The sequence below is a fragment of the Wyeomyia smithii genome, chromosome 2 (genome assembly GCF_029784165.1).
Source record: "Wyeomyia smithii strain HCP4-BCI-WySm-NY-G18 chromosome 2, ASM2978416v1, whole genome shotgun sequence".
Taxonomy (NCBI): Eukaryota; Metazoa; Arthropoda; class Insecta; order Diptera; family Culicidae; genus Wyeomyia; species Wyeomyia smithii.
The window spans coordinates 232,990,423-233,017,380 of NC_073695.1; the positions used below are offsets into that span (position 1 = coordinate 232,990,423).

General features: G+C 36.7%; 2 protein-coding genes across 6 annotated transcripts in view; one reads left to right on the forward strand and one right to left on the reverse strand.

The window, feature by feature from the left end:
* Positions 1–797: 797 nt before the first annotated feature.
* Positions 798–4,547, forward strand: LOC129720397 (fas apoptotic inhibitory molecule 1). Of its 3 annotated transcripts, none has more exons than XM_055671873.1 (5): positions 798–1,233; positions 3,194–3,883; positions 3,945–4,086; positions 4,142–4,191; positions 4,277–4,547. In XM_055671873.1, the coding sequence occupies exons 2-5, from the start codon at positions 3,551–3,553 to the stop codon at positions 4,442–4,444; spliced, it is 693 nt and encodes a 230-aa protein (XP_055527848.1). In that variant the 5' UTR covers positions 798–1,233; positions 3,194–3,550; the 3' UTR covers positions 4,445–4,547. The 3 variants fall into 3 exon arrangements, with proteins under 3 accessions (XP_055527848.1, XP_055527846.1, XP_055527847.1); XM_055671871.1 differs by lacking the exon at positions 798–1,233 and adding an exon at positions 1,300–1,786; XM_055671872.1 differs by lacking the exon at positions 798–1,233 and adding an exon at positions 1,321–1,371.
* Positions 4,548–9,045: 4,498 nt separating this feature from the next.
* LOC129720389 (atypical protein kinase C) overlaps positions 9,046–26,958 on the reverse strand; it is a 261,544-nt gene continuing 243,631 nt past the window's right edge. Inside the window, exons 15-17 of one of the 3 annotated variants that reach the window (XR_008727256.1) lie at positions 16,918–17,044; positions 16,297–16,653; positions 9,046–10,911 (exon numbers count right to left, since the gene is read on the reverse strand). Coding sequence is in view for 2 of the 3 variants with exons in the window: in XM_055671860.1 (XP_055527835.1) it covers positions 16,957–17,044; positions 17,185–17,300 (204 nt within the window). In the remaining variant the exon portion in view is untranslated. Of the gene's footprint in view, positions 10,912–16,296; positions 16,654–16,917; positions 17,045–17,184; positions 17,301–26,958 lie in introns of all 3 variants that reach the window. The other 2 variants (XM_055671860.1, XM_055671859.1) reach the window with 2 other exon arrangements.

A 26,958-nucleotide genomic window follows, 5' to 3' on the forward strand; every position in this document is an offset into this window, starting at 1 on the left:
CCCAGTTACAGTTTTCGGGAAGGATAGAAGTCCGATAGGATGGCGCTGTCCGACAACAACAAGTTAGTGATTTTATTGTGATGCCATTTACTTTCAGCTGTGTGAAAATAATTGATTTCGTACTAAATAGGCGTCATTTGCGGATAGTGTTACTTTTCTCATTTCATTCGAAGAAAACGGCGGTTGAAGCGCATCGAGAATCAAAAAAGTTCACGGAAATATTGTACTAAGTGAAACAACTTGCCGTAATTGGTTCCGTCGCTTTAAAAGACAGTAATTTTGATGTTGGCGACTGTTCGCGCGAAGGAAGGCCAAAAACTTTCAAAGACATTGAAATAGAGTAATTGCTCGAAGGGAATTCCTGTTGAACGTAGAAACAACTTGCTTTGATCTTAAGAGTTACTGGCCAAACCATGTTCGAGCAATTGCATGTTTTGGGAATGGTTAAAAAACAAAGAACTTGGATTTCTTATGATTTAAAACTAAGGAGTGTTGAACGTCGAAAAAAAAAGGTCCTATCGTTGAATGAGTGTTTATATGATCCTTTCGTTCGGAACTAAACAACGATCTAGAGTTTGGATGAAATTCGGTGAGGAATCCCTGGATATAAATGTGGTTGTAGTAAAATAATGGTGTGTACTTTCTCTTGTTCAGTACTGTATTAGGTTATAATTGTAAATTTTAACGATTTATACTCACATTGGAAAATGTGCCAGTGCCAATTGAAACTGCTGCTGTGATTCCTTGAGTTTATGAAACAAACTTCGACGTATGTTCAAAAGAAGTTTGAACGCGATTTCAAACAAAGCTACAGTCTGAATAGTGCTTCTAGGTAGAAAAGCGCGGTTCACATGGCGATACCTTGGGCCACAACAAAATAGTTTTACTCGTACCTGCCCAGGTTTGTGATTCGGTTGCATACTTCGGTCAAACTAGAAGCCACTAGTTTCTATAAACGAAACGTTGTTTTCGGCATTCGCTGCAATAGTGAAAACAAAATAAATCGCGAAGCGATCATAAGCATATCCTGCAAATCAGAACAATATGACGCCTACTGGCAGCTTTGGAAAGCACAATAATGTTCGGACAAATTCCAAAACAGGAAAACAGCCGGTCGCGCGCTAGTGGCCCTGACCAAAGCTGTGTTGGCGTTTTGCCTACAAACCGATTCGTATGGAGTGACGTTCGATTATGCCCCAGTGATATCCTTTGCAAGCGGGTCGAGTTGAGTGGGTGAGTGGGTGAGTGGGAGGAGCTTGGATTCGTGCTATCACGCAATTCTTTCCGTGTCTGTCGGCTAAGCCGTCCTCAGTTGAGCTTTGATGGTGATACCGGGCGGACGGGAAACTTGATTTTGTTCACCCTCGAAACGTAAGAAAACACAAACCGACGATGGCTGCATTTCCAGTGAAAGTGCTACGAATTGTGTCGTTTGGATATCTGAGAGTTTGATTGCATAATTCGTGAAGCATTCAAACAGCGTTGTAATTATGGAATATTTCAATGTCTGTGATACAGATTCGTGCTGCTTAGCAGTTATGATGTTCACGGTGAACTGTTGAAAGGTTGCTGTCATGTTTCAATCAGTCACAGCTGATATTGTTTGGTGAATGAAAAAAAAAAAACAAGTTCGATTCGTTCAGTGTCTCGGCTCGTTTTCGTATTTCTTAGCCGGCTGTTGTGCAGGTTGACGTGAAGCAAATCGTCAATACTCTAATCTACTTCGAAGCGTGGTCGTAACATGTAAAACAAGATACTAGTTCTCGATGACATGATAGTTTTGTTGGTAAGTTAACGCATGCCATCGAAACCACAAAACACTGTTATAGTGCTATCGATGCTTGCATGGCGAGCTTTGTAATTTAATATCCACTAAGGGACATTTGGTGAATAATTGATTGCGATAATGAAATTGCTATTCGAATACACAGAAGGTGTTGTGAGAAATGTAGCTTCTGTTAGTGTTCTTTATTACAAGAAATATAATTTTAATAACAGGTGTAGCTTTTCTCATTTCATATCTGAAGAGGAAGCAAAAGCAGAGTTGTGCAGTCGCGCAAGTTAAAATTGACATTCAAGTTCTGTAATATTGAATGCTCGTAGAAACTTGATTTAGTTAAAACATCACCCGATACATCTTATACACTACCTTACACAAAAAGGAAAACGTTATTATCAAGAAACACCCGAGTGGTAGCGCGACCAGCAATATTATTATAAGGCATGTAAATTTTCCTTGTTTTTTTATTGCTGATATTAAATTCGAAAATGAACAATAGCTGGACAAAAATTAATACCCTATATATATCACTACATACGGAGGACTGTCACAGGAAATCAATAAGCTATAAAAAACTTTTGCCTAATTCTGCGAAAAAAAAACCGACAAACAAAAAACTTCTTTCTTACCGAATTTTTATCGATTTCGTGCCAAATAAAATTTATGGTTGTTTCATCTGTTGTATTGCTATTCTCTGTTAGTCTCTCAGATATGATGGGGCCCGATTATGGCGTAATATTTACAAATCTTTTCATTTTCGAACTAAACAATATTTCTTAAAATAGTTATAATATAGAAGCTGAACTTCAGTGTGATATTGAAGTTAAATGTATTTTAGTTAAAAAATATTTTGATGTTTTGTTTGATCTGATGATGATTTGTATATAAAAATTAACAGCGTAAAATTCATTCAATTCATTAATTCAAATGCACAAAAAAACTTGATGAAAGTTTACCACTTAGAACAAAATCCAAATAATATTGAAAACGGGTATGAGCTTTATGATTAGCGAACGCACCTCGGGATGCCCAAATTAATGGTGGTGATAAAATTGTCTTCGCGAGCAATCGGTTGCCGCTTCATTATTGGTCTTTTTCAATGGCATTGCATGCCTAGAATGGATATATCCAGCAAACGATTATTAAGAAAGTTAAGTGTTTTGTTCACTGAAAGTTCTAAATGATCACATTTCGTTGTCACGCTATGATGGAATAAATTTACATTGCAAGCTAGTGTCTTTTCGGCGAACATCGAAATGAATTGATATTAAACGTAGACTGACTGTGTAATCAAATGTCACAAATAACTGTCAATTCCCGCTTCGAATAATAATGCTGTTAGAAAAGACATAAAATTATTTCGCCCAATTCCAAAGCCAGAACTGTAATGAATTCCCCTACTATCGATTGCAGGGAGTTATCATTGACCCAGTAACCACCCTTCACCAGGGAAACTTTGCCTCACAACAGAAACTAACCTTCTGCATAATAGATGTTCCCAATAGAAAGAGCCTGGATTTTACAGTTCCCTATTTGCGCGTGAAAAAAAAAATAAATAAAAACGATGATAATGACTTTGCTGAATGGCACCGCAACGGTGACGGTCCGGCGGACTCCAGCTGCTTGATCGCGTTTGATGGTAATGTCCATCTTCCTCCCCCACCCACCACCAGTTACATACTGAAACTTGAAGTACGGAAACTAGAGCAAGTGGCGGTACAATAAAGAAATAAAGTTATAATTTTCATTCCCGTGTCGGACGGCACGCGAATGAAGCACGGAATACTGAGTGCGCCTTCACGAACACTAGCACTCGAAACGGCGAAAAACACAATCAGAATTATGAAAACCGGAAGTGATAACCAGCCGGTTGACTACCGCAGTAGCCATGGAGGTTCGAAAGCGGCACCAAACCGAGAAGTGGTGGCCCGCTGGCGGGTACCGATGTACGGTAAAATCCACGAGATCGAGTTCGAACATGGCACTGCCAGCGGGAAGCGTGTGCTGTGGATCAACAAGGAGGAGATTTTTCGCCGAGACTGGATGTTCAAATTGGTCGGCGAGGATATGTTCAAATTGGAGGATAAAAGGTGCATCGTGCGGGTGAGTACGATGGTGCGTGTGCGTGGGTTCGGAAATCGACTTACGAATTTGGTCATTCTAGGTGGACCCACTACCTGGTTTTAAGTACAGTTACTCGCTTTTCGTGGACGGAAAGTCCTACGAACAGTTTACGGAATCACAGGCCAAAGCGTTGAGGACGTGGGAAATCAATTTGGGAGATAATTTTTATCGTATAGTATTAGGTAGAATGCTATGATTTTATTAGATTCTTATTAGTCAAAATGTGTACGATTTCAGAGAAAAACACACTCAACATTTACGTTAACGGCAAACTGATAGAGGAAAATGTAAGTTAAATGAATGCAGCTCATGAGTAATAACTGTATACGCAATGAGGGTGCTAAATTAAACCGTACATTGATTTATTTTCAGGGTGAATTTGTAGATGGCGGCACTGAGACAACGTTTGTTGAAGACGGCAACACGTTCGTGCTAAGTGCACGAACCAGTGGCAACAAACGGGATGGGATTGTGCACTCGCTAAGCGTAAACGGTGAAACGGTGCAGGACCCGGCTTCGGTTTGCGGTGTTGTACCGTGAAGAAGTAAAAAGGTGTGATATGTACATACAATTAAGGCTAAAGGTTTGGTTTGAAACTCTATAAACGCACGGTTTTCTGAATAAATAAATATTCTTTTTGAAATTTTGAGGTGTATTTTCAATAGTGGCACCATATAGCACTGAACTAGTACTTTAATCGCACATTGTTCTTGGTAGATTGAGGAGCGATTGTTCAAAGATTTTACTCAATATTTTAGCTTCAACAATAGTGAAAATCTCATTCACTAACAATTACTTAAGGCTACTACAACATTTGCTTCAACGTTTTCAATCGTAGGTGTTGCAATGGCTTCGTGAGAATATCTGCTAGCATGAACTCCAAAACAATCTAATGCTTCTGCTGAAGGTCATGTACGTCAAAATATTTAGTTTCGATGTGATTATATTGCTTCTCGATTCTGTCGCTTTCTACCAAACGAATTCAACTTAATTCCTGACATGCTTCGGTTGATGCCACGAACTCGGAGTATTGTGCCAAGTTAGGCTTCTTGTCGGACCACATTTTTTCTGGTGTCATCTCATGTCCTTTGGTTGGATATCAGTAAATCACATGGCAGTAAAGTACATGGCCGTTGCTGTTGCTTCGGCCCAGAATGTCTTTGGTAGACCCGCTTCAAAGAGCATGCAACGTAAATTCTTTTCCTTTATCAGTAAAAAGCACCTTCATTTATATATAAGTATATAAAGATTCGGCAATATTTGTTATCCGTGAATGTCAAATAGAATCTACCTCCACCCAGCGACGCTTTCTCCATTGGTCTACAAATATCTGAGTAAACGACTTTCAACAGATCTGACGCTCGTGATCCCGACCTGCTAAAAGACAAACGGGTTTACTTACCCAAAGTACATATCTTGTATTTTTCGCTCTTACTGAACAATTCTCGATTCCGGAAACTAGGTCACCTTTAATTCTTTGCTCTTTTCGGCGATTTTTAGGTTAATTTGGGATCATCTCCTGGCCTTCAGAAGCACTTCTCGGCGATTCCGAGCTCAATTTAGGATAATTTTTCTATTTCGGCCCTTTCTGGACTTCAGAAGAACTTTTCGGTGATTCTGACCTCAATTTGGGATCATTTTCTATTCGGCCTTTTCTAGCCTCCAGAAGCACTTTTTGGCTAAGGTTTGTTTCATTTTGAATTTGGCCGCATACAATTTCCGATTTCTCCATAAAGAAATAACGTACAAAATTGCTAAAAATATGTTTTTGCAGGGTTTATTGAACTTCAAGGAAAAACTACAAGAAAAATTATTTGTCTGCAGTCCTGATGATTTCGCGAACTTTTCGTCGAATACCCCCCATCACAGTGGCAACATCAACCGTATCGGCCATTTTTTTTTCACCACTTCGCCATATCAGATGATGTTTTGATTGATTTGCAACACTTCTTCATTTTACCTAATTTTATCTTTCGATGGGACGAAACTGTGAGTAGTTTGGTGGATTAATCCTTTTTTCGAGAATATCAATATTATTCTGTTTGTACTATTCCAATACATCCCGGGCGTAGTGACAGCTAGCTAGATCGAGCCAGAACTTCACAAGGGCCTTCGTGTGACTGGATTAACGGCAAAACTATTTCCTGAAGACACTTCTTCTTGTAAACCTTTCCATTCATGGTTGCTCCAGTGATAAGAACTTTTGTCTTCTTTCCACAGCTACAGATGGCTTTACGGTTAGCAAGGTAATATTTCCGACCCGGGATTTGTCCAAAGTCCATTTTGACGTATGTTTCATCGTCCATCAAAATACAGTCAGGACTTGCTCGTATAGCTTTCTTGCTCGGGTTTTAGCAACTAGGTTCTGTGTCAGTGTCCTGTTGCGTTGTTTGCTGGCATGATACGATCGTAATCCTTCACGCATACAGATTCGACGAACTGTGCTATGTGCTATGTGCTGCATTGACCCTTCTCGCCTAATCACAGAGGGAGACCCCAGTATTAAGTAAACAAACCTTCCCGATAAAAACGCAGTCATTAGTTTCTCGGTACGACAACTAGAGGCGCTGCAGTAAATTAAAGGAAACGGCCGAATGCTAAGTGGAACAAACCTTGTTCTGGATTCAATTTCATGCTTTCTTTGGCGATTATTTTCATTGATCCTCTGTTGCAACGACTGTACAACTGCTTCTCGAGGACCTTTCCAAGAACCGCTCCGATTTGGCGAAATGATTTGAAGCACCTGAATCAAAGTACCAGTCGTTGTTGTCTTACTCGAACGCCGATACACTGTATACCATGCATTATTCTTTTTGGCAGGTTTTGAAGATCATTCTTCCGCACTATGGCCAAATTTTTGGCATCGCCTACTGTTTGATCCTTTGCTAGACGACGTATTTGGTTCTTCATTCTTCTTTACTGTTTACTTCAATTGCCTGTTATCTGAGTATGCAGCTCCCGACGTAGGTACTCGAATTTTCTGCAGCAGTTTGGTTATTCTGATGTCAGTAATAGCCACTCCGGAATGTTCAAGTCTCATAATAATTGGTTGATATTCTTCAGACAACACTGATTGTAAAAAAAATCCGTGTGCCGCGTCTACGATATTGTTGATGAACGTTTCCATGGAGTCACTGGTAGTTAGAGACGTTATTATCAGTTTTTTCAACAAGCCGACTTCTTGGGTCAAACCGGTGTTCTCGAACGCTGCTTCTAGCCTCGACCACGCGTCCTTCGCAGAATTAGCTTCCTTCACCGGATCCAATAAAAGAATTATTTCGCTTTAGCTTTCCGGTCCTGTGTTCCGGCTTGACTGCTTCCCGAAGATCTTCCAGTTCCAAGAACGCCTGGCTCGCAAACCTCCATGTAGGCCCGTTTTCGCTGCCTAGCAGGAGTGATATTGACGGCAGACTTGACGAATTGGACATCCGGATCGGTACAGAATCTTCTTCGCCTGGTAGGAAACTTGTCGTTGGAGTAGCCATGTTCGTTCGAAATAAGTTTGAGATATAATTCCATTGAATCTGAGCCCATAACCTCTTGTTAATTGGTTGGAGCCGCATCAACAATTATGCTACTACAGATCAGTAACTTTTACGAGTAGTGATTTTTTTCACTGTGACCCAACTGATAGCTTTTTTATATTTTTGGCGAGTTTTCAACTAAACAACTTAAAGTTTTGGAGCTTTTCTTTTTTTGGGGTCAAAGACAAATTTATGAGAAAGAAAAATGAAAAAACAGATTCAAATTGACTGAAAATTGCCTTTTATATTATGGAGATATGTTGTCAAATTTAGCAAAATTTGTAAGTAAGGCATCGGAATACTTCGGTAGGTTTTTTTACAGCAGCAAAACCAGACAAAGAAATCCACTACTGACGCAATTCGATTCTCCAAGATATATATCGTAAGAATCAATGATAAGGTTGATAAATATTAAAAATAGGGTATGTTATACAACCGTTATAAAAAAAAATATTACGAAAGCGGCTTACGATTTCTTTGATATAAAATATAGGTAGCTGTGGTAACGAGCGAACAATTAGATTATTCGATAGAGTATAATAAAGCATACCATAATGAAATCATCGAATGTATCGGAATATCATTCAGTATGACCAAATATACCAGAATATGATAGGATATGAGCCTTTTAACCACCAGAGATATTAACAATAGTTTGGAAGTATGCAGAAATTTGATGGATTTAAACATCTCCACGTTCGACATATGTTGAAAATCACATCTATTGAATTTTGGCATCTGAGCTTCCTGATAAATGGAAATTCACCCTCTGCCAGAGATCCTGAATTCAATACACTTACCTTGCGTTATTAGGCACAATCCGACAATCACAGGAAGCAACCTTCCGCGTACAATCTCGACGCCTTTCCGTTTCAAGCAACACTGAAACGGCTCGTATCCTGGTGTTTGGTACTGGCACTGATCGCACAGCGACATCTGCACTTCTATCCTTCCACCATTTCCCGGTGCCATACCGGAACGCTTCTGCTATTTTATTATTGAAAATCTACACTTTAGTACGTACAATAGTTGGGAAATTGTAATTCTTCTGACCGACGCAATATTTTTTTACACGAGAACCATTTATAACTCACTTCACAGTTCATAGTTTGCTTCGATGTCAGCAGAGTATACTAACATCTAAGCAGATGATGTGTAGAGATTGCTGTCAACTGAGAGATGAAATAAGAAGTCAAGAGCCTGAGATAAGGTGTTTTGGGTGTAATGTAACGTTGAAAAGCAGAATCAGTCATACTGAAAGGAGGAGTTGGCTGAAAAAAAAAGTTTTTTATAAACAACCACTGCCCAAAAAATTTGTGAAATTATATGACACTGCTACATACCTTACTAACAAAATTAGTGTTTCTAAAATTTCTATTCCTAGTGAGAAGATAACATAAACAAACACGAAACTTTCTTGTCTGCCCTTCAAAACTAAAAAAACGTTTCTTCACCCCGCGCCTTCTTTTAATCAAACCGTTACACAATGTTCAACACATCATGACAAAAAATCCATTTGCACAATAAAACAGAGATAAATATTAACCGATTTAAACTGATCTGCCACACAATACACTACATTCGGACATGTGCACCATTCATCGTACGGATCGTATCTAGATGAATTATTTTTAGTATAGCTTTATTTTTCCATCAGAAAAAATGTCTCGTTGGAGAACTATAACGTATGTTAACAGTAATCAAAGGCGAATGAAATTTAAGTACGTCGCAGAATACTTAACGATAAAATGAAATGGAAACGTTAGGATAAGTACTAACCGTTTTTGTTGTTTTAAAATATTGTAAGCTTTCAAATAAATATAATACTACAGTAAAAGAATGTTACGGTTTCAAATCATCGATACTGGTTGCTCGTTTGTGAACCTATGAAATAACCTAACAAAGTATCTTTGCCTTTTTTGCTACTATCTAATTAAATGTCGAATCTAATACAGTAAATTAAACCGATATATGTATATATGAACTTGGGACGACACCTAACACAACTCTAACCGTGCGTGTGGATTGAACGGGAATGCCAATTTCGCCAACCGAAAATCGCACCGCAGCAATGCGCAGCAACCAGGCATAGTTTCTAACACTACCTAATACTCTAACGGCGCTGTGAAACTGAACAGCTGGTAGGTAAAAAGTGTTACCAGCGGAAAATAAAAACGAGCCATCCAACTTGATGGTAATAACGGGCAAATACTGAGAAACAAAAGCATATCACATGAGGGTAAATGTTCATCACCTAGAAGCATTAGTAAAATTAATTAGTTTACAAAAAAAAAAACAACAATCAGCAGTGTTGCCAACTTCCACTATAGTTTGCAATAATTTGAATGTTTTATCTAACATGGCTACTAACAGCTCCGTTTTTTCTTTTTCTGTTGTTGTCTTGTTACTCATCTGATTTCATGCTTTTCTGTTTGTTTTGTAGTATGCTTCTATCAATAAATTTATACTTTAGTAATTTTGTTTGATTTAAAAATTTAAAATCCCTCCTCTGTTAAATGTCTTTCTTGGTTTGCCTTTCTCTCTAGATTTGGAATATTGTTTCTTGTTTGTTTATTAGCTAAATGTGATTTTTTGTTCTCTAATGTTCTATACAATTTCGATTCTGCTTTCAAATTTATCGTTAGCACATAACTCAACGGCCACAATGTTCATTGATGATGAATCGTTTTACTTTTACTCATATGTTAACGCAGCAGCGGTGCAACTTTAGCCTAGTCAGGAATCCGTTGATGTTCTGTTTTGTTTTTCGTTTAATAATTTTAGATCATATTTTCATTTGCAATGCTGTAATAATTTCCTTTGTTAGTTAGAATAGTTCCTTGGTTTTACATTGTTGAAAAAGTAACCACTTGCGCTAATTTCATGCTTGTTTAATGCCTTTGGAATGTTGTTTCAGCGGAATATGTTGAGTACCGTTTTAACAATGTTAGTGTTGTAGTTGTGGCTGTTTCATTGTTTTTTTTTTCATAGCCCCTAGTTGTTCTTAAATTGATTGTGTAGTTTAAGAATTGGATAATGTTTGCTCTCGTATGCTTTGCGGTAAGTAACTTCTTCGCTGTGAAACTTGTCCCTAATCATTGTTGCCTAAACTTGTGCCTATTTATTTGTTTGGTTTTGCTTCGTTACGCTGAAAATAGGAGAGTTCTTCCCTTTACTCTTACTTACCACTATAGATTTTGAAGACTGCCGAAAAAGACGGAAATTAGCGAATAATTTAACATCGTTAAAAGAACAGTAAAACTTTTGCAAACCACTTTGTCGACTGTCTGAATTTCTTTTTTTCTATCTCTCGCACTCTTTCTCTCTCCTGTCGTTCCGATTTCCTCGACGGGCAGGTCTTTACTAGTTCAATGGAAGGCAAAACATGTGCTGCAGTAGACTTTTTGATGGTGGCGGAGGTAATTGAAGAATACTTAGTTCATCCACAACGGAATCGTAATCGCTAGAATCGTCACCGTATAACTGTGAGCATCGGAAAAAAGATAAGAGAAAAATCGCAGAAACGAGATACGAGAGAAAAGATAGAGTGAATTTGTTATTATTATCATTAACGTACGTTAAAAATTGTTTGGGAAAGAGAAGGCAGCAGCTGAAAAGCTAATTGTATTATGCTTTCATTCAAATTGTGTTAGTAAACGTAACCAGCAACGGGAAATAAAATAAACGGGTGTAAAAATTGAAGAGGAAGGTTTTCGTGATTTGTACGGGAACAAAGTGACAGCGAAGTAAAACACCAAAACTAGCCTAGTAATCCGTATTTTTTCCGTCACGAGTTACACTTTGTTTAAAAGCAATTGAATTAAATAACGCGTGCAAAATAAACATTAATTGTAATAGCGGTTGGAACAAATCAATTTTAAAGATGTTTTTATGAATGAAACATTTATCTGCCTTAGCTTTAGGGTAATTGATCTTGGTAAGCAGAATTCTCATTGTTTTTCATAACACCTTGGATTGAATCGCCGATTTCTACGAAATCGTAATATTTTCAATCTTAAACTAGGGATGAAAATAAATCAATATTCCTTTACAAGGACGTTATTGACTAATATTTTGACTTTCAATGTTAGCTCTACATTTTATCAGTAAATAAGAAAGGAAAATTTTTCATTTAAGTATATACCAACCTCAACCAAGCGAAAAATTCAGAACCATTTTTGATGTTCATGAAACTTCTTAAGCGTATACTGCCGTTCCAAGCATAATTGTCCCAGCGTTCATAAGGCTTGTGTAGAACATGGGACAACTATGCTTGGAACGGCAATATATAACTTAGCAAATTGAACATTTTTCTCTGATCGGTATAGTGTCTTGGCAAAGTTGTAGATAATAGCCCAAATAACACACAAAACATGTTAGAAAATAAGTAACGAAAGTAGTCATATAAATGTACTACAAGCGCAATTGAAAACTTGTGTTGTTATATTGTGTTTGAAGTTGCTTTTCATCAGTAATACAACCGCATTTCGAAAACAAGCTCGTTTTTTCTGGTTTTTGAGATGTTTTTAATAACATGAGTGCAAGAATGACAATCACTATCACTTGGTCTTTTCGTAAAACGTTACACCATCTAATAACAACACTACGTACCTGTAAAATGCTTTTCCTTAGTACAATAGTCGTAGCATTCAACACCCAATTCAAAATTACTTGATCAAATTATTATTTAAATTATATGAACGATTTCTATATTTATTCGAAGCGAATCGAAACGCGCCATCCAAAGATAAACACAACGCTTGCAGTGTAACCAATATCACTTCAGTTTTTTTGTTATTATATATCTAACAACGTTTTCTAGTTTTGTTAGATTTCATATCCAGAATACGTAGAAACTATGCGAAAACAATTTCAATATTCAAGGGAAAGAAACAACTCTTTATGAAAAGTTGAATATTATTTTTGTCATCATTTTATAATCAATTAAAACTGCCACTGATAGAAGCAATTGTCGATCTAGTTGCACTGCGCGACACAACACATTTGCGCATGCGCTTGTTAGCAATTGTCCTAGCAACAGATTTGCGCATTGCCGTATTAGTACTCGAGATGTATTTTGCCACTTAATTATATCAAGTTGGCTTGCTTTCATGCAGTTATCGGTACTTGTTCTACTAGCCTTCATGTTTTGCGCTTTTCTAGTGATATTGGTGTCATGGAATAGGTAACGTCAACTATTCTATACCAACGTGTGTTACTTGGGAGTTTTGTCCTCTCAAAATATATATATATATACACTTCAAAAAAAAATTATCTATTCTTTCTATATGAATAAAAATAAGTTACTGTCCGTATGTCACGATTAATATCAAGAACGGATCAGCTGATCGGCGTGAAAATTTATATGCAGAGGTTTTTAGGACCGAGGATGGTTATTATGATGGTTGGAGAGCCCTGCCTTCTCTGGTAGAAAGGGGTTCCTATACAAATGAAATACAAGTTTCTGCGCCGTGTGGAGGTTTTTGGAAGCAAGAAATATTTTCATAGTGGTAAGACACTCCTCCTTACTCTGGAAGGGAAAATCGCATACAAATGAACCATAAATTTCTAGATAAGGGAGCATGCATAAATGACGTAGCATTTTTTGGGCACTAGACATGTTTTTATGGTGGTTTGATACCCCTCCTTCCTCTTGAAGGAAGGGCTCTCATTCGAATGAAACACAAATTACTACATAACTCTAGAGTTAATCAAGCAAAAAACAAAATTTGGAATGTGAGGATTTTAGAGGACAAGAAATCTTTCTATGATGATTTGAACCCCCTCCTTATTCTTGAAGTGGACGATCCGATTTATTCTTGTTTGTACAATGACCTTTCAATGTGGCAATCCCCCTTTGGAAAAAATAACTCAACTGTCAAGGATATGAGATTATGTGAGCTTTGAGCATCTCAAAACCAATGTATCACAAGCAACGACTTGCTTTTTGAGTTTGAACAGATCCAATGTCCGATTCGTCATGTATTTGAAGACTATAAACAAATCCCAAGTTCAACCTTAAACAGTATGTGTAATCAATTTGGAATTCCCATGTCTTCAATGTTGAAAAATTAATTAAATAAAAAGAAAACAAATAAGCGGGACGAAATTTATTTAATAACTTACTGATTCGTTCTAGAGTTAGTCAGCAAAAAACACAAAGAAATAATCAGTATAGAACGCTAGCCGACTGTAGTCAGAAGTAAAACTTGGACGGCACATTGGTTTATAATTTATAATTTACAGCTATCAATATTTATTACAAATAACACAAAATTTCGTTTGAGGCAAATCAACACTTGCCGAGTCCAGCTAGTAATATATAAATATAGTGTATTTTTTAAATTTTTTCCAAGTTATGGATTTTCGAGATATTTTATTTCAATAAAATAAATATTTTTGTGCTTTCTTTTAATTTTTTTTCTCAAATATACACATGGGTCATTCCATACGAAGTGTACATGCCACTTGGACACGATCATCACAGATTTTGTTCAAAGTTAGGGGAATTATTTATCTACTGTCACTTTGAAAAAATCCCAAATTTGGTGTCGATTGGAATACCCCCCACTCTGTGGAACCCCCCTCTTTATTGCAAAGTCGCGCAATTTTTGTCAAAAATGTCTGTTTTCTTTTTCTTACAATTCATAGATGTAAGATGTCCGAAAAACACTGATAGATGATTTTTGAAGGAATTAAACCAAGGAATCCAGGGAAAATATAAGTTTTGACCAGAAGTGTTGCCAGATAAATTATTTTTGTATTTGAAAACTAAATTTACATTTTTCGGCGAATGAAGCCCTTTTTTAAAAAAATTTGATAATTTCTTCGTGTTCCTTGGAAAATTTCACATAAGAAACAACTATCATCCCGAGGTAATATGAGCCAATCACGAGATATAACATTTTTACCAAAAAGGTTCTAAACTTCGTCATTTTATAATTTATAGACGTAAGACGCCCGAAAAATAATGATAACTAAATTTTAAAGAAAATAAACCAAGGAATCCAGAAAAAATATTGTTTTTGCCCGGAAGTGTTGCCAGATAGATTATTTTTGTATTTTAAAGTTAAATTTGCTTTTTTCGGCCAATGCAGCTAATTTTATTTTAAACTTGATGGTTTCATCGTTTTCTCAGAAAATTTTACGTAAGAAGCACTTACCACCCCGCGGTAATATGACCTAATCTTGAGATATACCATTTTTACGAAAAATTAATTACGAAATTCAGAACTATTTTCGTGAAAATGCTATATCTCGAGATTGGCTCATATTACCACGGGGTGATAAGTGATTCTTACGTAAAATTTTCCAACAAATACGATGAAACCATCAAATTTAAATTAAAATTAGCTGAATATGCCGAAAAATGCATATTTAGTTTTAAAATACAAAAATAATCTATATGGCAACACTGCCGGTCAAAAATAATTTTTTTTCTGGATTCCTTGGTTTATTTTCTTCAAAAATCACCTATCACTATTTTCCGGGTGTCTTACGTTTATAAATTGTAAAAAAAATTAATTACGAAGTTCACAACTTTTTTGGTAAAAATGTTATATCTCGAGATTGGCTCATATTACCTCGGGATGATAGTTGTTTCTTATGTGAAATTTCCCAAGAAACACGATGGAATTTTAAAATTTAAAATCAAAATGGCTGCGTTTGCCGAAAAATGTAAATTTAGTTTTCAAATATAAAAATAATTTATCGGGCAACACTTCCGGTCAAAACTTATATTTTTTCTGGATTCCTTTGTTTATTTCCTTCAAAAATCATCTATCAGTATTTTTCGGACATCTTACGTTTATGAATTGTACGAAAAGGAAAAAAAAATTATTAACAAAAAATGCGTGAATTTGCAATAAACAGGGGGGTCCCACAGAGCGGGGGGAATTCCAACCGACACCAAATTTGGGATTTTTCCTAAGTGACAGTAGATAAATTCCTGAAAAAAAAAACAAAATTGCGGTTTACAACTTTGCTGAAGAAAAAATTTCTGAAAAACCTGAATTTTTTCCTCAAAAAAACAAAATTGCGGTCTACAACTTTGCTAAAGACAAAATTTCTGAAAAACCGTCCATCTAATTTTTTCTGTAAAATTTTAAATTTTATGTTTCTTATTTCTCCATGATCAGTTAGCTATAAATTTTTCATCCTTTTTTCATTCAATGAAATGTATGATCAATATAACACAATTGACGTACCACAACAGATCAAAAAATGGTCGCAGTGGTTCAGTCTTCTACAAGGGAAACACAATTGACAGCAAAAGTTTTGACAAAAAATGAGTTTCGGGGAAAATTGAATTATTCATTTTAATTTTGTTTAATTATAAAACTTTTTGTATTCATATTAAATTTAGTGTTTATTTTCTAATTTTTCAAACTTGAATTCAAAAAACATTAAAGAGATGCGTTTAGAAAGTTAATCATTATAAGCTTGTTGATTTGTAATGTCCATCTGAGTTTAGAATATTATTCTTGAGTTCTCAGTTTGCTTAGACAAAAATGCTCAAATAAAATTTTGCGTATTTTCAGATCATCTGGTATGAAAACGGTCAATATATATTTCAAAAATTACAATGCTATATTGCAACAAAAATAAAATAACAAACACGTCAAACATTTAAAATCAATGAAAAAATTCATTTATACAGTCTACGGTGAATTCCAATGAATTTTTTTCTCCTTTTTTTATTAGTTATTGCTGATCAAAATTGTTATTAAATTAAAAATTTCTTGCTAATAAAAATATGGCAACTGCAACAATCAACGTACAACTCAAGCAGGTGGAACAGCAGTGAAAACATAGATCAGATAGAAAAGCTTAAATCAAAACTTTTTCTTACAACCTTAAACTACTTACTTTTACAGACTCATATTTTCAAACTTTATAGTTTTTTTTTGTTCCCGCTAGTTGGAAACGGAAAGTCACATTTTTCCTTCATTTGTAACACGTGTATTAGGAATAAAAAAATAACAACAAGTATCTTCTCTACGTTACAGCTTTGAGGAAACGGAGTTACATTTACTAAGCAGTTCAAAAAAAAAACTAAATCAATCACTCCGCTGGAATGAACGGATCGTTAACAGTAAGAGCACTAATAACCAGCTTTCGTGGCTTTACATTAGTTTACGGGGTTTTAGTGCACTGATTGACGACCTAACAGGGAATTATTGGTGTAGTTTTGCTGTATAAAACCGTTAAAACGCGCTTTCAAAACTACACATCCAAAGTTGTTATGATAAGGCCACAGAAAAGGAAAAATATTATAAAAGAAAATACAAACACGAAGCAAAACAGTGTGATTTGGGAAGATTCGGGGATACAAAAGAAGGGAAAAAGTGTACCATCAGTTCAGCTGTTAATACTTTTTTGTATGTCTGAGTATGAAGCTCTATATGTGCGCATTTGAATAATTCTTTTGGGATGAGTGTCGTGTAGTGATGTGATGGAGACGCACTGTATTTCAGTGACCAATCTTACCTGCATGTTGTACGGATGCAGCTCGCAGGATGCGTGATGTCAAACGCAGTCTTCCAGCGACATTAGCAGCGGGTTCACGTACTCGAAGCCCTCGAATTCACTCTGGTCGATGTTATCGATTACGCGGCTGCGGTTAAAAATAGAAAGACATTAATGATAATAAAATTGACTTTCGCCCTGAGAAGGCGGACTTCTTCGCAAACGACACCACAGGGATCCCCTTTTTCGTTCTACAATCTACCACCCTCGAATGGGAATACTACTTACTCATCGTCCGGTGTCAGATGCACCGGTTCATCGGTGAACTCCGGCGGGAAATTGGCTAGATCACGATCGGATCCGAGCCTCGGTCTGAACGGTGGCGTGATTTGCTTTTGCTCTAGCTAAGGTACACGAATAGCGAGAAAAATGTATTCCAACAAATCATAGGATCGAAAAAAATTGTATAAAAATGTAAGAAGATGAGAAAAATAAAAAACATTTCGATAAAAACAAGCTGAAAACATTCAATATGTACTAAAGGTGAAAAAATATCCATCCAATCAGTGAGCGAAAAAAGTTAAATAATGGACTCCATTCAGAATTTCAGTATGCGAAAGAAAACAAAACAAAAAAAAGTACAGCAGAAAAAAAGGGATGCAGATAAAATTGGTTATTTTTCATTGAACAGTTTTCCCGGAGGGGCAAAGCATTTACACCATTCTTTTTTTTTTTTTGTTCCTCAGGTCGATTTTTGCATGCATTTCGCCGACCCGGTCGGTGGCTGAGCAAAGCAAAACGTTAAAGCGTGTAAAGGTTTATTTCGATCTGACACCGCTACTGCTGGAGGGGCGACCGGGTTTGCAACGGTTCGAGCTGTCATATGCCGGACTTTGTACCGAAGAAGAAAACTATGTTCAGTCTAAAACATTCGTTCGTGCAATCATGCATGATGATGTGCTACTTGCTGCCAGGCGGTCGTGTCAGCAGCCGGCGCCCTGGGAAACTCAGAAAACTTACCGTACTGTGTAGAAGTGCATCTGGATAACTTCACTTCATCTGCAAAAATTTAACTCATCGTCAGTTTAGGATCCTCGAAAGCTAATGGTAACTGATTATTATATAACTGATACGGTTATATCAATAATTAGTTTGACTTTAATGGCGGGAGCAAGATTTCTCGTCTGCATTTATTAAACTATGAGAATTTACGTTTGAATTATTCTAGTTGAGCATGAGCATGAGCATGATTGACCGCCCGTGGTTGCTACTCCGTTATTGCCAGATCAACTGTAATTACACAGAGAACCAATGGATGATGATTGGGATTAACATTCATCCTCAATGTGTGAAAACTGGTGACCTTAATCTTTATATTAGGCAATGCCAGCGCCGGCCGCATCCGAATGCAGGTCAAAGAAGGAGTGTGTATAGGAATATGTTGACGTGATACTCGCTTTATTGGAAGCCGAGAACACCTCTGGTTCATAATAATAAATATCGCACGTACGAGTTCATTATACCTTCTGCGGAAGTCATAACGCGATCAATATGTTAGATGAAGTAACACCGCAAAAATAAAGCGCACGCGAGGATACCGGACCAATGACTCAATCAAGACCGACTCAAATATTTGAACATCTGTTTATGTAGTTATTATGCAACTACCGAAACGTATCTCCCATTGATTGATCTCAGCTGACTACACAATGTTGAGGAAAGCTACAAGAGTTGAGTCCACGCTAACGCCTCGCGACTCCTATCACTTCTTCGTGAAGTGACCCTATTTATATCGAAAATTATAACACGGTTATAACCAATCTGTAGAAAATACGACCTCATGAAAGGTATCGACGCGAAGTCTCTAGATATTCGGTCACCCGCGCATCTGGCTTTGAGCCTAACAGGTCGACTAACGACGTTTCTTTTATACTGTTCGTCTGTTCTAAAAAAGCGATTTTTTAATTTGAGACCGATTTAAAGCAGTAATAAACTAAAGAGTGTTGTAGGGTCACGCACAGGTAAGTGTGGTACATCCTAGTGAAACGCAAAATGGTATACCACACTAAGTGGACGATTCGAACTAAGATATCATAAAACTCTCCCGGGCCGGAGACGCGTTTTACCAAAGCATTATGCACGACCGCTCAATCCCCGACTACCGACGGAGACGCTCGGGAGCTCGATATTTCACGCCGATTCTCTATTAGCTGTCGATGCGAGTGTTGCCTATCAAATAGAAAAATTGGCAAAGTTTCATGCATCCAAAGCCCCAATAATTTGAAAAATGCAGATACGCGGATTGACCAAAATATATATCTTAAGTTTGTTGACAAAATGCCGAACTAGTCATTATTGGGACATAGTATACAAAAACCTCTGCTCAAAAACTAGACAAATCGGAAAAAATGGAATTATAAGATTTCGACTTCGACTAGCAACAATGCACCATACTCTGAATTCCACAAACCACACCAGTACTCTCTGAGTGACGAGTTCAAGTAATGTTACGCGTTATGTTGGCTCATTATTAAGCTGAGCAATAGGGACCTTTTTGTCAGCAACATGCGTAAAAACATAAGTAATGTCGAACTCGTCTCCGCGGCACGTTCACACCCGGACTACAGTTTTGTCCTGTACTTTTTTTTTCACTTTCCGGACTATACTTTTTCTGTATCCGACTACACACTTTATCCTGGACTACACCCGAAAGAAACAGGATGCAGTCTCAAAACACTAATAACAAAAACAAATGCTCTCAAATGCCGTACGAAAAATATATTTACGTTTGAATTATTCTAGTTTCACATTAACTCGGCATTTCCTTAACTGGAGAATGATTTTAACAGAAAAATAAATCATACAATTAAAATAACCAAAGACAATAAATCTTGGAATCTAAAAAGAAATCCAGAACATGAGAATTTGGGCAAGTTGGCAATATCGAAGCTTGAAGATTTCAACATCAGTTTATTCTCCAAAATTATGGGAAAATATATTGAGAATATGTCAAAGCATTAAGAATGGATTGTAAATTTTTTTTTTATTAAGAATGGGTAACGGGCTTTCATCCAATATTTGGATTTCAATAAACAGCATTTACATTTGTGAATTTATGTGCATTCTCAACATTGTGCTGTTTAAGAGAGTTTCACAAATTCAGAATTCTAAAAATATTAGATATGAGAATATCATGATTCTAGTATTTAGGTTGGAATTTGATTGAAGGTTGGAAATTTTTTCATAAAATTAAACCTCTTGAATTGAATGAAAATAATAACATTAGTAAATTTAACAAATTTCAAACTATCACGAAAAAAAATTATTGAACAATTTCATGCAACATAAGACAATATTATTAAATTTTTAAACTGTGATTTTTGATTTGGGTGAAAGTTTGTACAGATATTCTTATGAACTATTGATGCCATTTTGTGCTACTAGTTTTTTTCAATCGCGATTAATTTTCAAGTAACTAACTTGATGTCCTAGAGTACAACACTCAGGTCTTCAGCAAAGTTGTTCAGGAGCTCAAGGGCTAGTGGACAGTATGGTTCAAGATTCAGCCGCAACGCAGTGCTGGTATGCATGTAGATTTGAGGATTTTGAACTCAATTTTCTCTCATGAATCCAACCACTTAGAAAGTTGTGGTCTTCAAGAAACTTGTTCAAAAGTTCAAGGGTTTTCACTAGTAAAAGTATCAATTTAAAATCCAACCGCGACGCGGCGCTAGTATACATGTAGTTTTTAGTGTTTCGAACTAATTTTATCTCGTGAATCCAACAACTTAGAAAGATAGGGTTTTTCACGATAGTATTTATTATAATGTAGTTTGAAGGCCTGTATCTTCATGTTCAATTGATTTACCAGAAAATTTTCTTAAAAATTCGCATCGCATCTGTTTGCAGGCCCAGATATTCAAGTTAGTCATGTATCATTGGACTGTACTAGTGTTTAGTGTATAGATCGAAGACCGCGACTTTCTAGAAAATCAGAATCGCGGGATAAGTTAATGTCAGAATATGAAAAAAATGTGAACAATAATGACAGCGGAAGAATCTTCTGAATATTTTTATTTTACGAAAATCTAGTTCCCTTAACAACCCAACGAAACAAAACGGGTTTGATTATTTTCAACATAGATGCATCCCTGCCATTTTGAGCACAATTGAAGCACTTTGCGTGACCAGCTTCAAAACAGGGTGACCATGAAAAACGACTGTGTTCAATGTATTTAATTTTAAAAAAATTAATAATTTTTGAACCAGTTGATCGATTTTCAATCTTTTTGGATCAAATTAAAGGTAATTATTCCTAGTCATGAGGAAAAATACCAAAAAATAAATCTGGGTGTTTTTGTATGCATAATGTATAAAATTATTGAAATTTTTGTATTGTTTCTAAATTGAATTTACTCAAATTTAAAAAATAACATATTTTTAAAAATTCCTCCATTTATAGAGTTAAGTATGCCCTTCAAAATGAGACCAAGAGATATTTTTTATGTTTGCCCCAAAAAAAAATGACATACAAATGAAAAACGCATATTTTTTGATGAAAAATATTGATAACTTTGAGTAAAATTGAGATATTTACTATGTCAGCATTGCAAATTGTTTCTCTTAAAAAGCTCTAAAAGTCGTTCAAAGACAGTTTTGAGATGAATCTTGAAATAAAAAGTTAGAGCGTAAAATGTGTTTTTTCAATCGGTTGTTTTCAAAGATAAAGAAAAACTTTTTTTTACAAAGTTACTTAAAATTAATGGAGCTATAACATTGTAGAACAAATTTTTCTTCTATCTACAAAGATAAAAAAGTTAGATACTTGATTGCATCGAAAATGTTGGTCACCCTAATTTCTGATAATTTTTCAATAAGCGCTTTATCATATGTAACAACTTTTTAAAAGAAAGTTTTTCCCAAAAATGTTGCTATAGAGCTCTAGACCCAAATTTCCCCCTAAATTTGGTTTCTGGACCATTGTGCACTGGTGCCTCAGAGCGACAGATTTCTGCTCTAAGCCGTGCTTCAACAAAAAAAGCTCTTGATCTTCTGAACAACTTTGCTGAAGACCATAACTTTCGATAAAATCAATATCGTTGGATAAGTTAAGGTTACAATATGAAGAATTTTGAGCACACTAGTGTCATGAAGCGACAGAATTTTGCACTAAGCTGTTCATCAAACGAAAACCCCTTGATCTTCTGATTATTCTGCCTATGTTTGCTGAAAACCACAACTATCTAGGGATTCAGAATCATGGAATAAGTAAAGATCATACTACGAGGAGTTGTGAGCAGATTAGTGTCATATTGCGGCGGAACTCTGTACTAAGCTGTCCATCAACCAAAGACCCATAATCTCTTAAATAAATTTGCTGAAGACTGCAGCTTTGTAAGAGGTCGGAATCGCGAAACAAGTTAAGGTCAAAATACGAAGAATGCGTGCACAACAACGCTTGCTACATAACGATGAATTTTCGGATTAAACTGTCCACCATTTAGAAGCCCTTAACATTCTGAACTACTTTGCTGAAGACCGTAATTTCCTCGGATTCCAATTTCTATTCCAATTTTGTACACACTAGTGCAACAGAGTGACATAATTCTGTTCTAAGCCGTCCATCAAAAAAAAGCTCTCGATCTTCTGTTCAACTTTGCTGAAGAACACCTTTTTCTAGGGGTTAAGAATCGTGAGATAAGTTGAGGTCAAATTATGACCAATTGTGAGCAAACTAGTATCATATAGCGACGCAATTCTGCCCTAAACTGTCCACCATTCAAAAACCCTTGACATTCTGAACAACTTTGCTGAAGACCGTAACTTTCTTGGATTCCGATGATCGCGTAATAACCCAGGTCAAAGTACGAAGAGTTGTGTACACACTAGTGCAACAGTGTGACAGAGTTCTGCTCAAAGCCGTCCATCAACAGAAGGCTCTTGATCTTCTGAACAACTTTGCTTAAGACTCCGGCTTTGTAGGAGGTCGGAATCGTGAAATAAGTTAAGGTCTGAATACAAATAAAAAGAGGGTGGTATCCAAAACACGACCGTATGACGTAGGACTACGGTATTTTTCTATAATCCGTTGCTTCGGAGAAATCGTCTCCTGCCGAGCCTTCGCACGCTACTGGGAATGGCATTCTACATCCTATTTATATGACGAGATATTGCGAGGATTGAGATGTTCGTACAAATTTTCAATATCTTCGTTCATTCACTAGATGAAACCATGGCCGGCGGTTGATGTGGGTAGTATGGGTAGTAGTACCCACTCGGAAAATATCCCTATGGGTACTTACCCACACGGATTATCGGACAAAGCCACAAAAAGTGAAACTTTCACGGAACGTTGTTAGACGAGTTACCAAGCTCATAGCATCATGGCAAAGACTAAAGAAGGTCTATAAGAAGCGGGACTCAAGATCATTAGGAAGGTTGAAATCGAGTAAGATACAGATGAGTGAATTTTTCAACATCAGCGTAGAAAATATCGAAAGCGAATTACAACACGATGCGATCCGCGTGGAGTTCTGGAACTATCAGAAACATAATAAAATTCCGTGTGTGTTCCCGAAAGCCATCCAAACAAATGTACCGGTTACCTGTGAACAGTGGCGTGAAAAGAAAACACGAAAAATTGAGAACAAATCAACAAGGTCGAATATTAACGTCCGAGAACTAGTCGTGGAAGATACAAGTCAGGTCCGACGAAGTAAAAGACTACAACCACTAACAAACGCTTTTATCGAAAATATTGACCGAAACCGAATCTCTAACCGTGGGGCTGTTGGGGTATTAGCAGCCACAGCTGTTGCCTTTGATATCAATCCACAAGAACTAAGTTTAAGCAAATCTACTCTTCACAGAAAACGCAAAGCAGTATGTTTGCCTGCACAGATTTATAATATTGATGTTTAATATGTCTTTCCATTCTCCAGGCCGGCCAAGAGATTGCTAAAAAAATTCAGAATAAGTTTCCAAAAGAGAAGTCTTTGGTCGTTCATTTTGATTCCAAGCAATTGTTGTTCAATCGCAAAAAAACTGAAAAGTTAGCTGTTGTCGTGACGGGTTTAGATTCTGTTAATCAAATCATCAGCTGCGAATTTATAGAACACGGTACAGGAAAAGTCGTAGCAGAACAAGTTTTTCAAAGCTTGAAACGCTGGAATCTCGATGAAGTTATTTGCGGAAAGTGTTATGACACCACCAATGTTAATTCAGGAGAAAAAAATGGTGCTGCGGTCATCCTAGAACGTCTACTTGGAAGAAAATTGCTGGATTTTCCGTGCAGGCACCACGTATATGAATTGATTCTTAAAACAGCCTACATGACATGTTTTGAACAACTGACATGTTCCTCCGATGACGCTCTATTCAAATCAATCCGAAACGAATGGGATACAATAGATGAAAATGATTATGCTGGATTCCCTATTGGTACCTAATTATAATTTGAGGTTTCCTCAAGAAAATAAAATAACATGTTTTATATTGTATTATCTTTAAAAGAACACTCGGACAAGAGGAAACCAAAAGTCTTGTTGATTTTTGCAGGCAAATGATCTTGCAAAAATTCATACGCGAGGACTATAAAGAACTTCTGCAGCTTTCATTATTGTGCCTTGGAGAAGGCGATCCAGTGAAATTTTGGCGCATTGGTGCCCTACACCACGCCAGGTGGATGGTTCGGGCGATATATGGTCTCAAAATATATCTTTTCCGGGATCAATTCGAGACAGATAATGTCCAGCTTCACAGATTCGTGCTGTTTGTTGTGAAAATTTACGTGAAAGGGTGGTAACAGATGCACCAGTGAACGACTTGAGGTTTATGCAGACCTTGCAAAATTTTGAGGATAAAGAGCTAAGCCAAAACACTTCCAGAAAGTTCGAGAAGCACCTTTGGTACTTAACAGAGCTCAATGTAAGTCTCTCTTTTTTTAGTGATCGAGTAGATGAGGAAACAAAACGGAAGATGGTAGAAAATTTGAAAAAGCGGAGTAATGGAAGCTCTTTAACCAGAGTTAGGAAGTACTCGGCTAAAAAAAGGTCTGGCCGATTATGTAACCGAAAGATTCATGATCTTTTTTCAAATTTTGGGGTTAGAGAGCGGTTTCTTGAATGAAGATCCTACCAGCTGGAACTCACGAGCTGATTACATTGAAGCGAAGAGGAAATGTAGCTCTTTAACGGTGATAAACGATCCAGCGGAACGAGCTCTCGGGACAGCAGGAGACTACAATGATTTTGGTCCAAAGTCCGACGAAGAGAAGGGGAATACACTTCTGATTATTGCAAATAACCGTAAAAAACAAAACAATTCATCGAGAAAGTCAGTAATTGATTACTTAAATTCATAATAATTGATTCATTTTTTTTTGACTCGTATTATTGGCTATTATAAATAAACATTGTAAATATAGAAAAAAGTGTATATTTTTTCTTCGCAGTAAATCACGAATAACTTTGTTGGGGTTAAAGATAGCCATATTGTGTCTTCGGCAAAGTTATTCCCCACTGAATTTCCCATCTTTTGACGGTATTGAACTTTATATGGCTCAATGTACGGTACCCACTTCAAACGATTGAATGCTGGAATTTTTAAAAAAATCAACTTTTTCGATAATTTAAAAATACATAATGCATGCTTGGGACCCTGAACAGCTCTGAACAAAAATCTGGCTTATAGTTTGAACCCTAAAGAATCCATTAGAAATAATAAGATATAACGATTTATTAAAATTTAAAGTGTTAGATTGTTTTTAAAAAAACATGTTCAAAAACCTGACTTTTTTCAAATATCCCGCTTGTGCACCCCTTAAACATCACTTCCTAAAGTTTTCGCCCCTATAAAGATTTTTTCTGACACCCTAAACTTTCATTTTAAGGGTGAGCCCCCAGGTTTCCAGACATCATGCAATTTTGGGACAGCCTAATGGAGACTTTTTCGGAAAGACAAGCCCTACAACTGCTAAACGAAAAATTGTTCAGGTATCAGCCCCTGGCTACGCCTTTGTCACTCATGGACCCTCTTCCCTCCCTTATGCACCTTGCTACCCAGCCGGGAAAACAGTGTGACGCGGGCCCTGGATGAAACTGTTTTTCAAACTGCTATTGCTGTGAAACTGTAATACAAAAATCTCCGTATGTTACTGTATGACATCCGTGTATGTCCGTAAGTCACCAGTACGTTCTTGGAATGAAAATGATGGTGAAATGTTCGAATGGTATTTTTTATATCAAGGTTTCGTCAATTACTTGGAAAGAGGGTGGAGCGTAGCAGAATAGGCAATGGCAAGGAAAGTAAAACATTTTGGGAAGCTGTTCCGGCCGCGGTTGAAAAATGAACACCATAAAAAAATCAAGATTTCGATTATAAACTTATTTGCATGGCCTTCATCGCTATCAGCAACGTTTTATATGGGAACAAATTCCAGAAGGTTCTAGTTATCAATGATTTTAGTTCTCTGGTTATTTCGGGCCGAATTTCCAGCCATTTTTGGCACTTTTGAAGCTACCAACAGTCTTCACAGCCTTTACAGCCAGACATACGAGTGAAACGAGCCTTCTCTTCATTTCACGATCAGCACCTAGCATTCGTATGATATCGGTACGGTTTTGGAATGAAATCATTTTCAAAAATAAGCAAAATGTTTGAATAGTACCTTTCATAAATTTCCAGTAAGCGTGACGTGAGAGCGAGTAATGCAACAACAACAACAAATCGTTCCCCAGATCAGTTGTATACTTTAGTGTCGGCTGTGCTTGGGAAGTATGATTTGGACAATCCATGTTATTTAGCAATTTTTTCAATAGTATCTCAATCAGTTGTTTGTTTTTATGACAACAACTCAATCGTTAAAAAAACCTGATCGATTGATGCCAAAACCTCGATGATTTGATAGAAAATGACTGAAATATTTATAATACTTTTTCCATGGTTGAATTTCTTGATTTTCGATTTCAGACACTAGTGCCACCGAGCGAAAAAAATCTGCTTCAAGCCGTCCTTCAGTAAAAATCTCTTGATCTCCTTAACAACTTTGCCTAAGACCACAAC

Bases quoted from the DNA above. Each gene is read 5' to 3' on its own strand.
- LOC129720397 (XM_055671873.1), top strand. From the start codon at position 3,551: ATGAAGCACGGAATACTGAGTGCGCCTTCACGAACACTAGCACTCGAA. The intron at 4,087-4,141 runs GTAGAATGCTAT...GTACGATTTCAG, and splicing joins TTTTTATCGTATAGTATTAG to AGAAAAACACACTCAACATT. The intron at 4,192-4,276 runs GTAAGTTAAATG...ATTTATTTTCAG, and splicing joins GCAAACTGATAGAGGAAAAT to GGTGAATTTGTAGATGGCGG.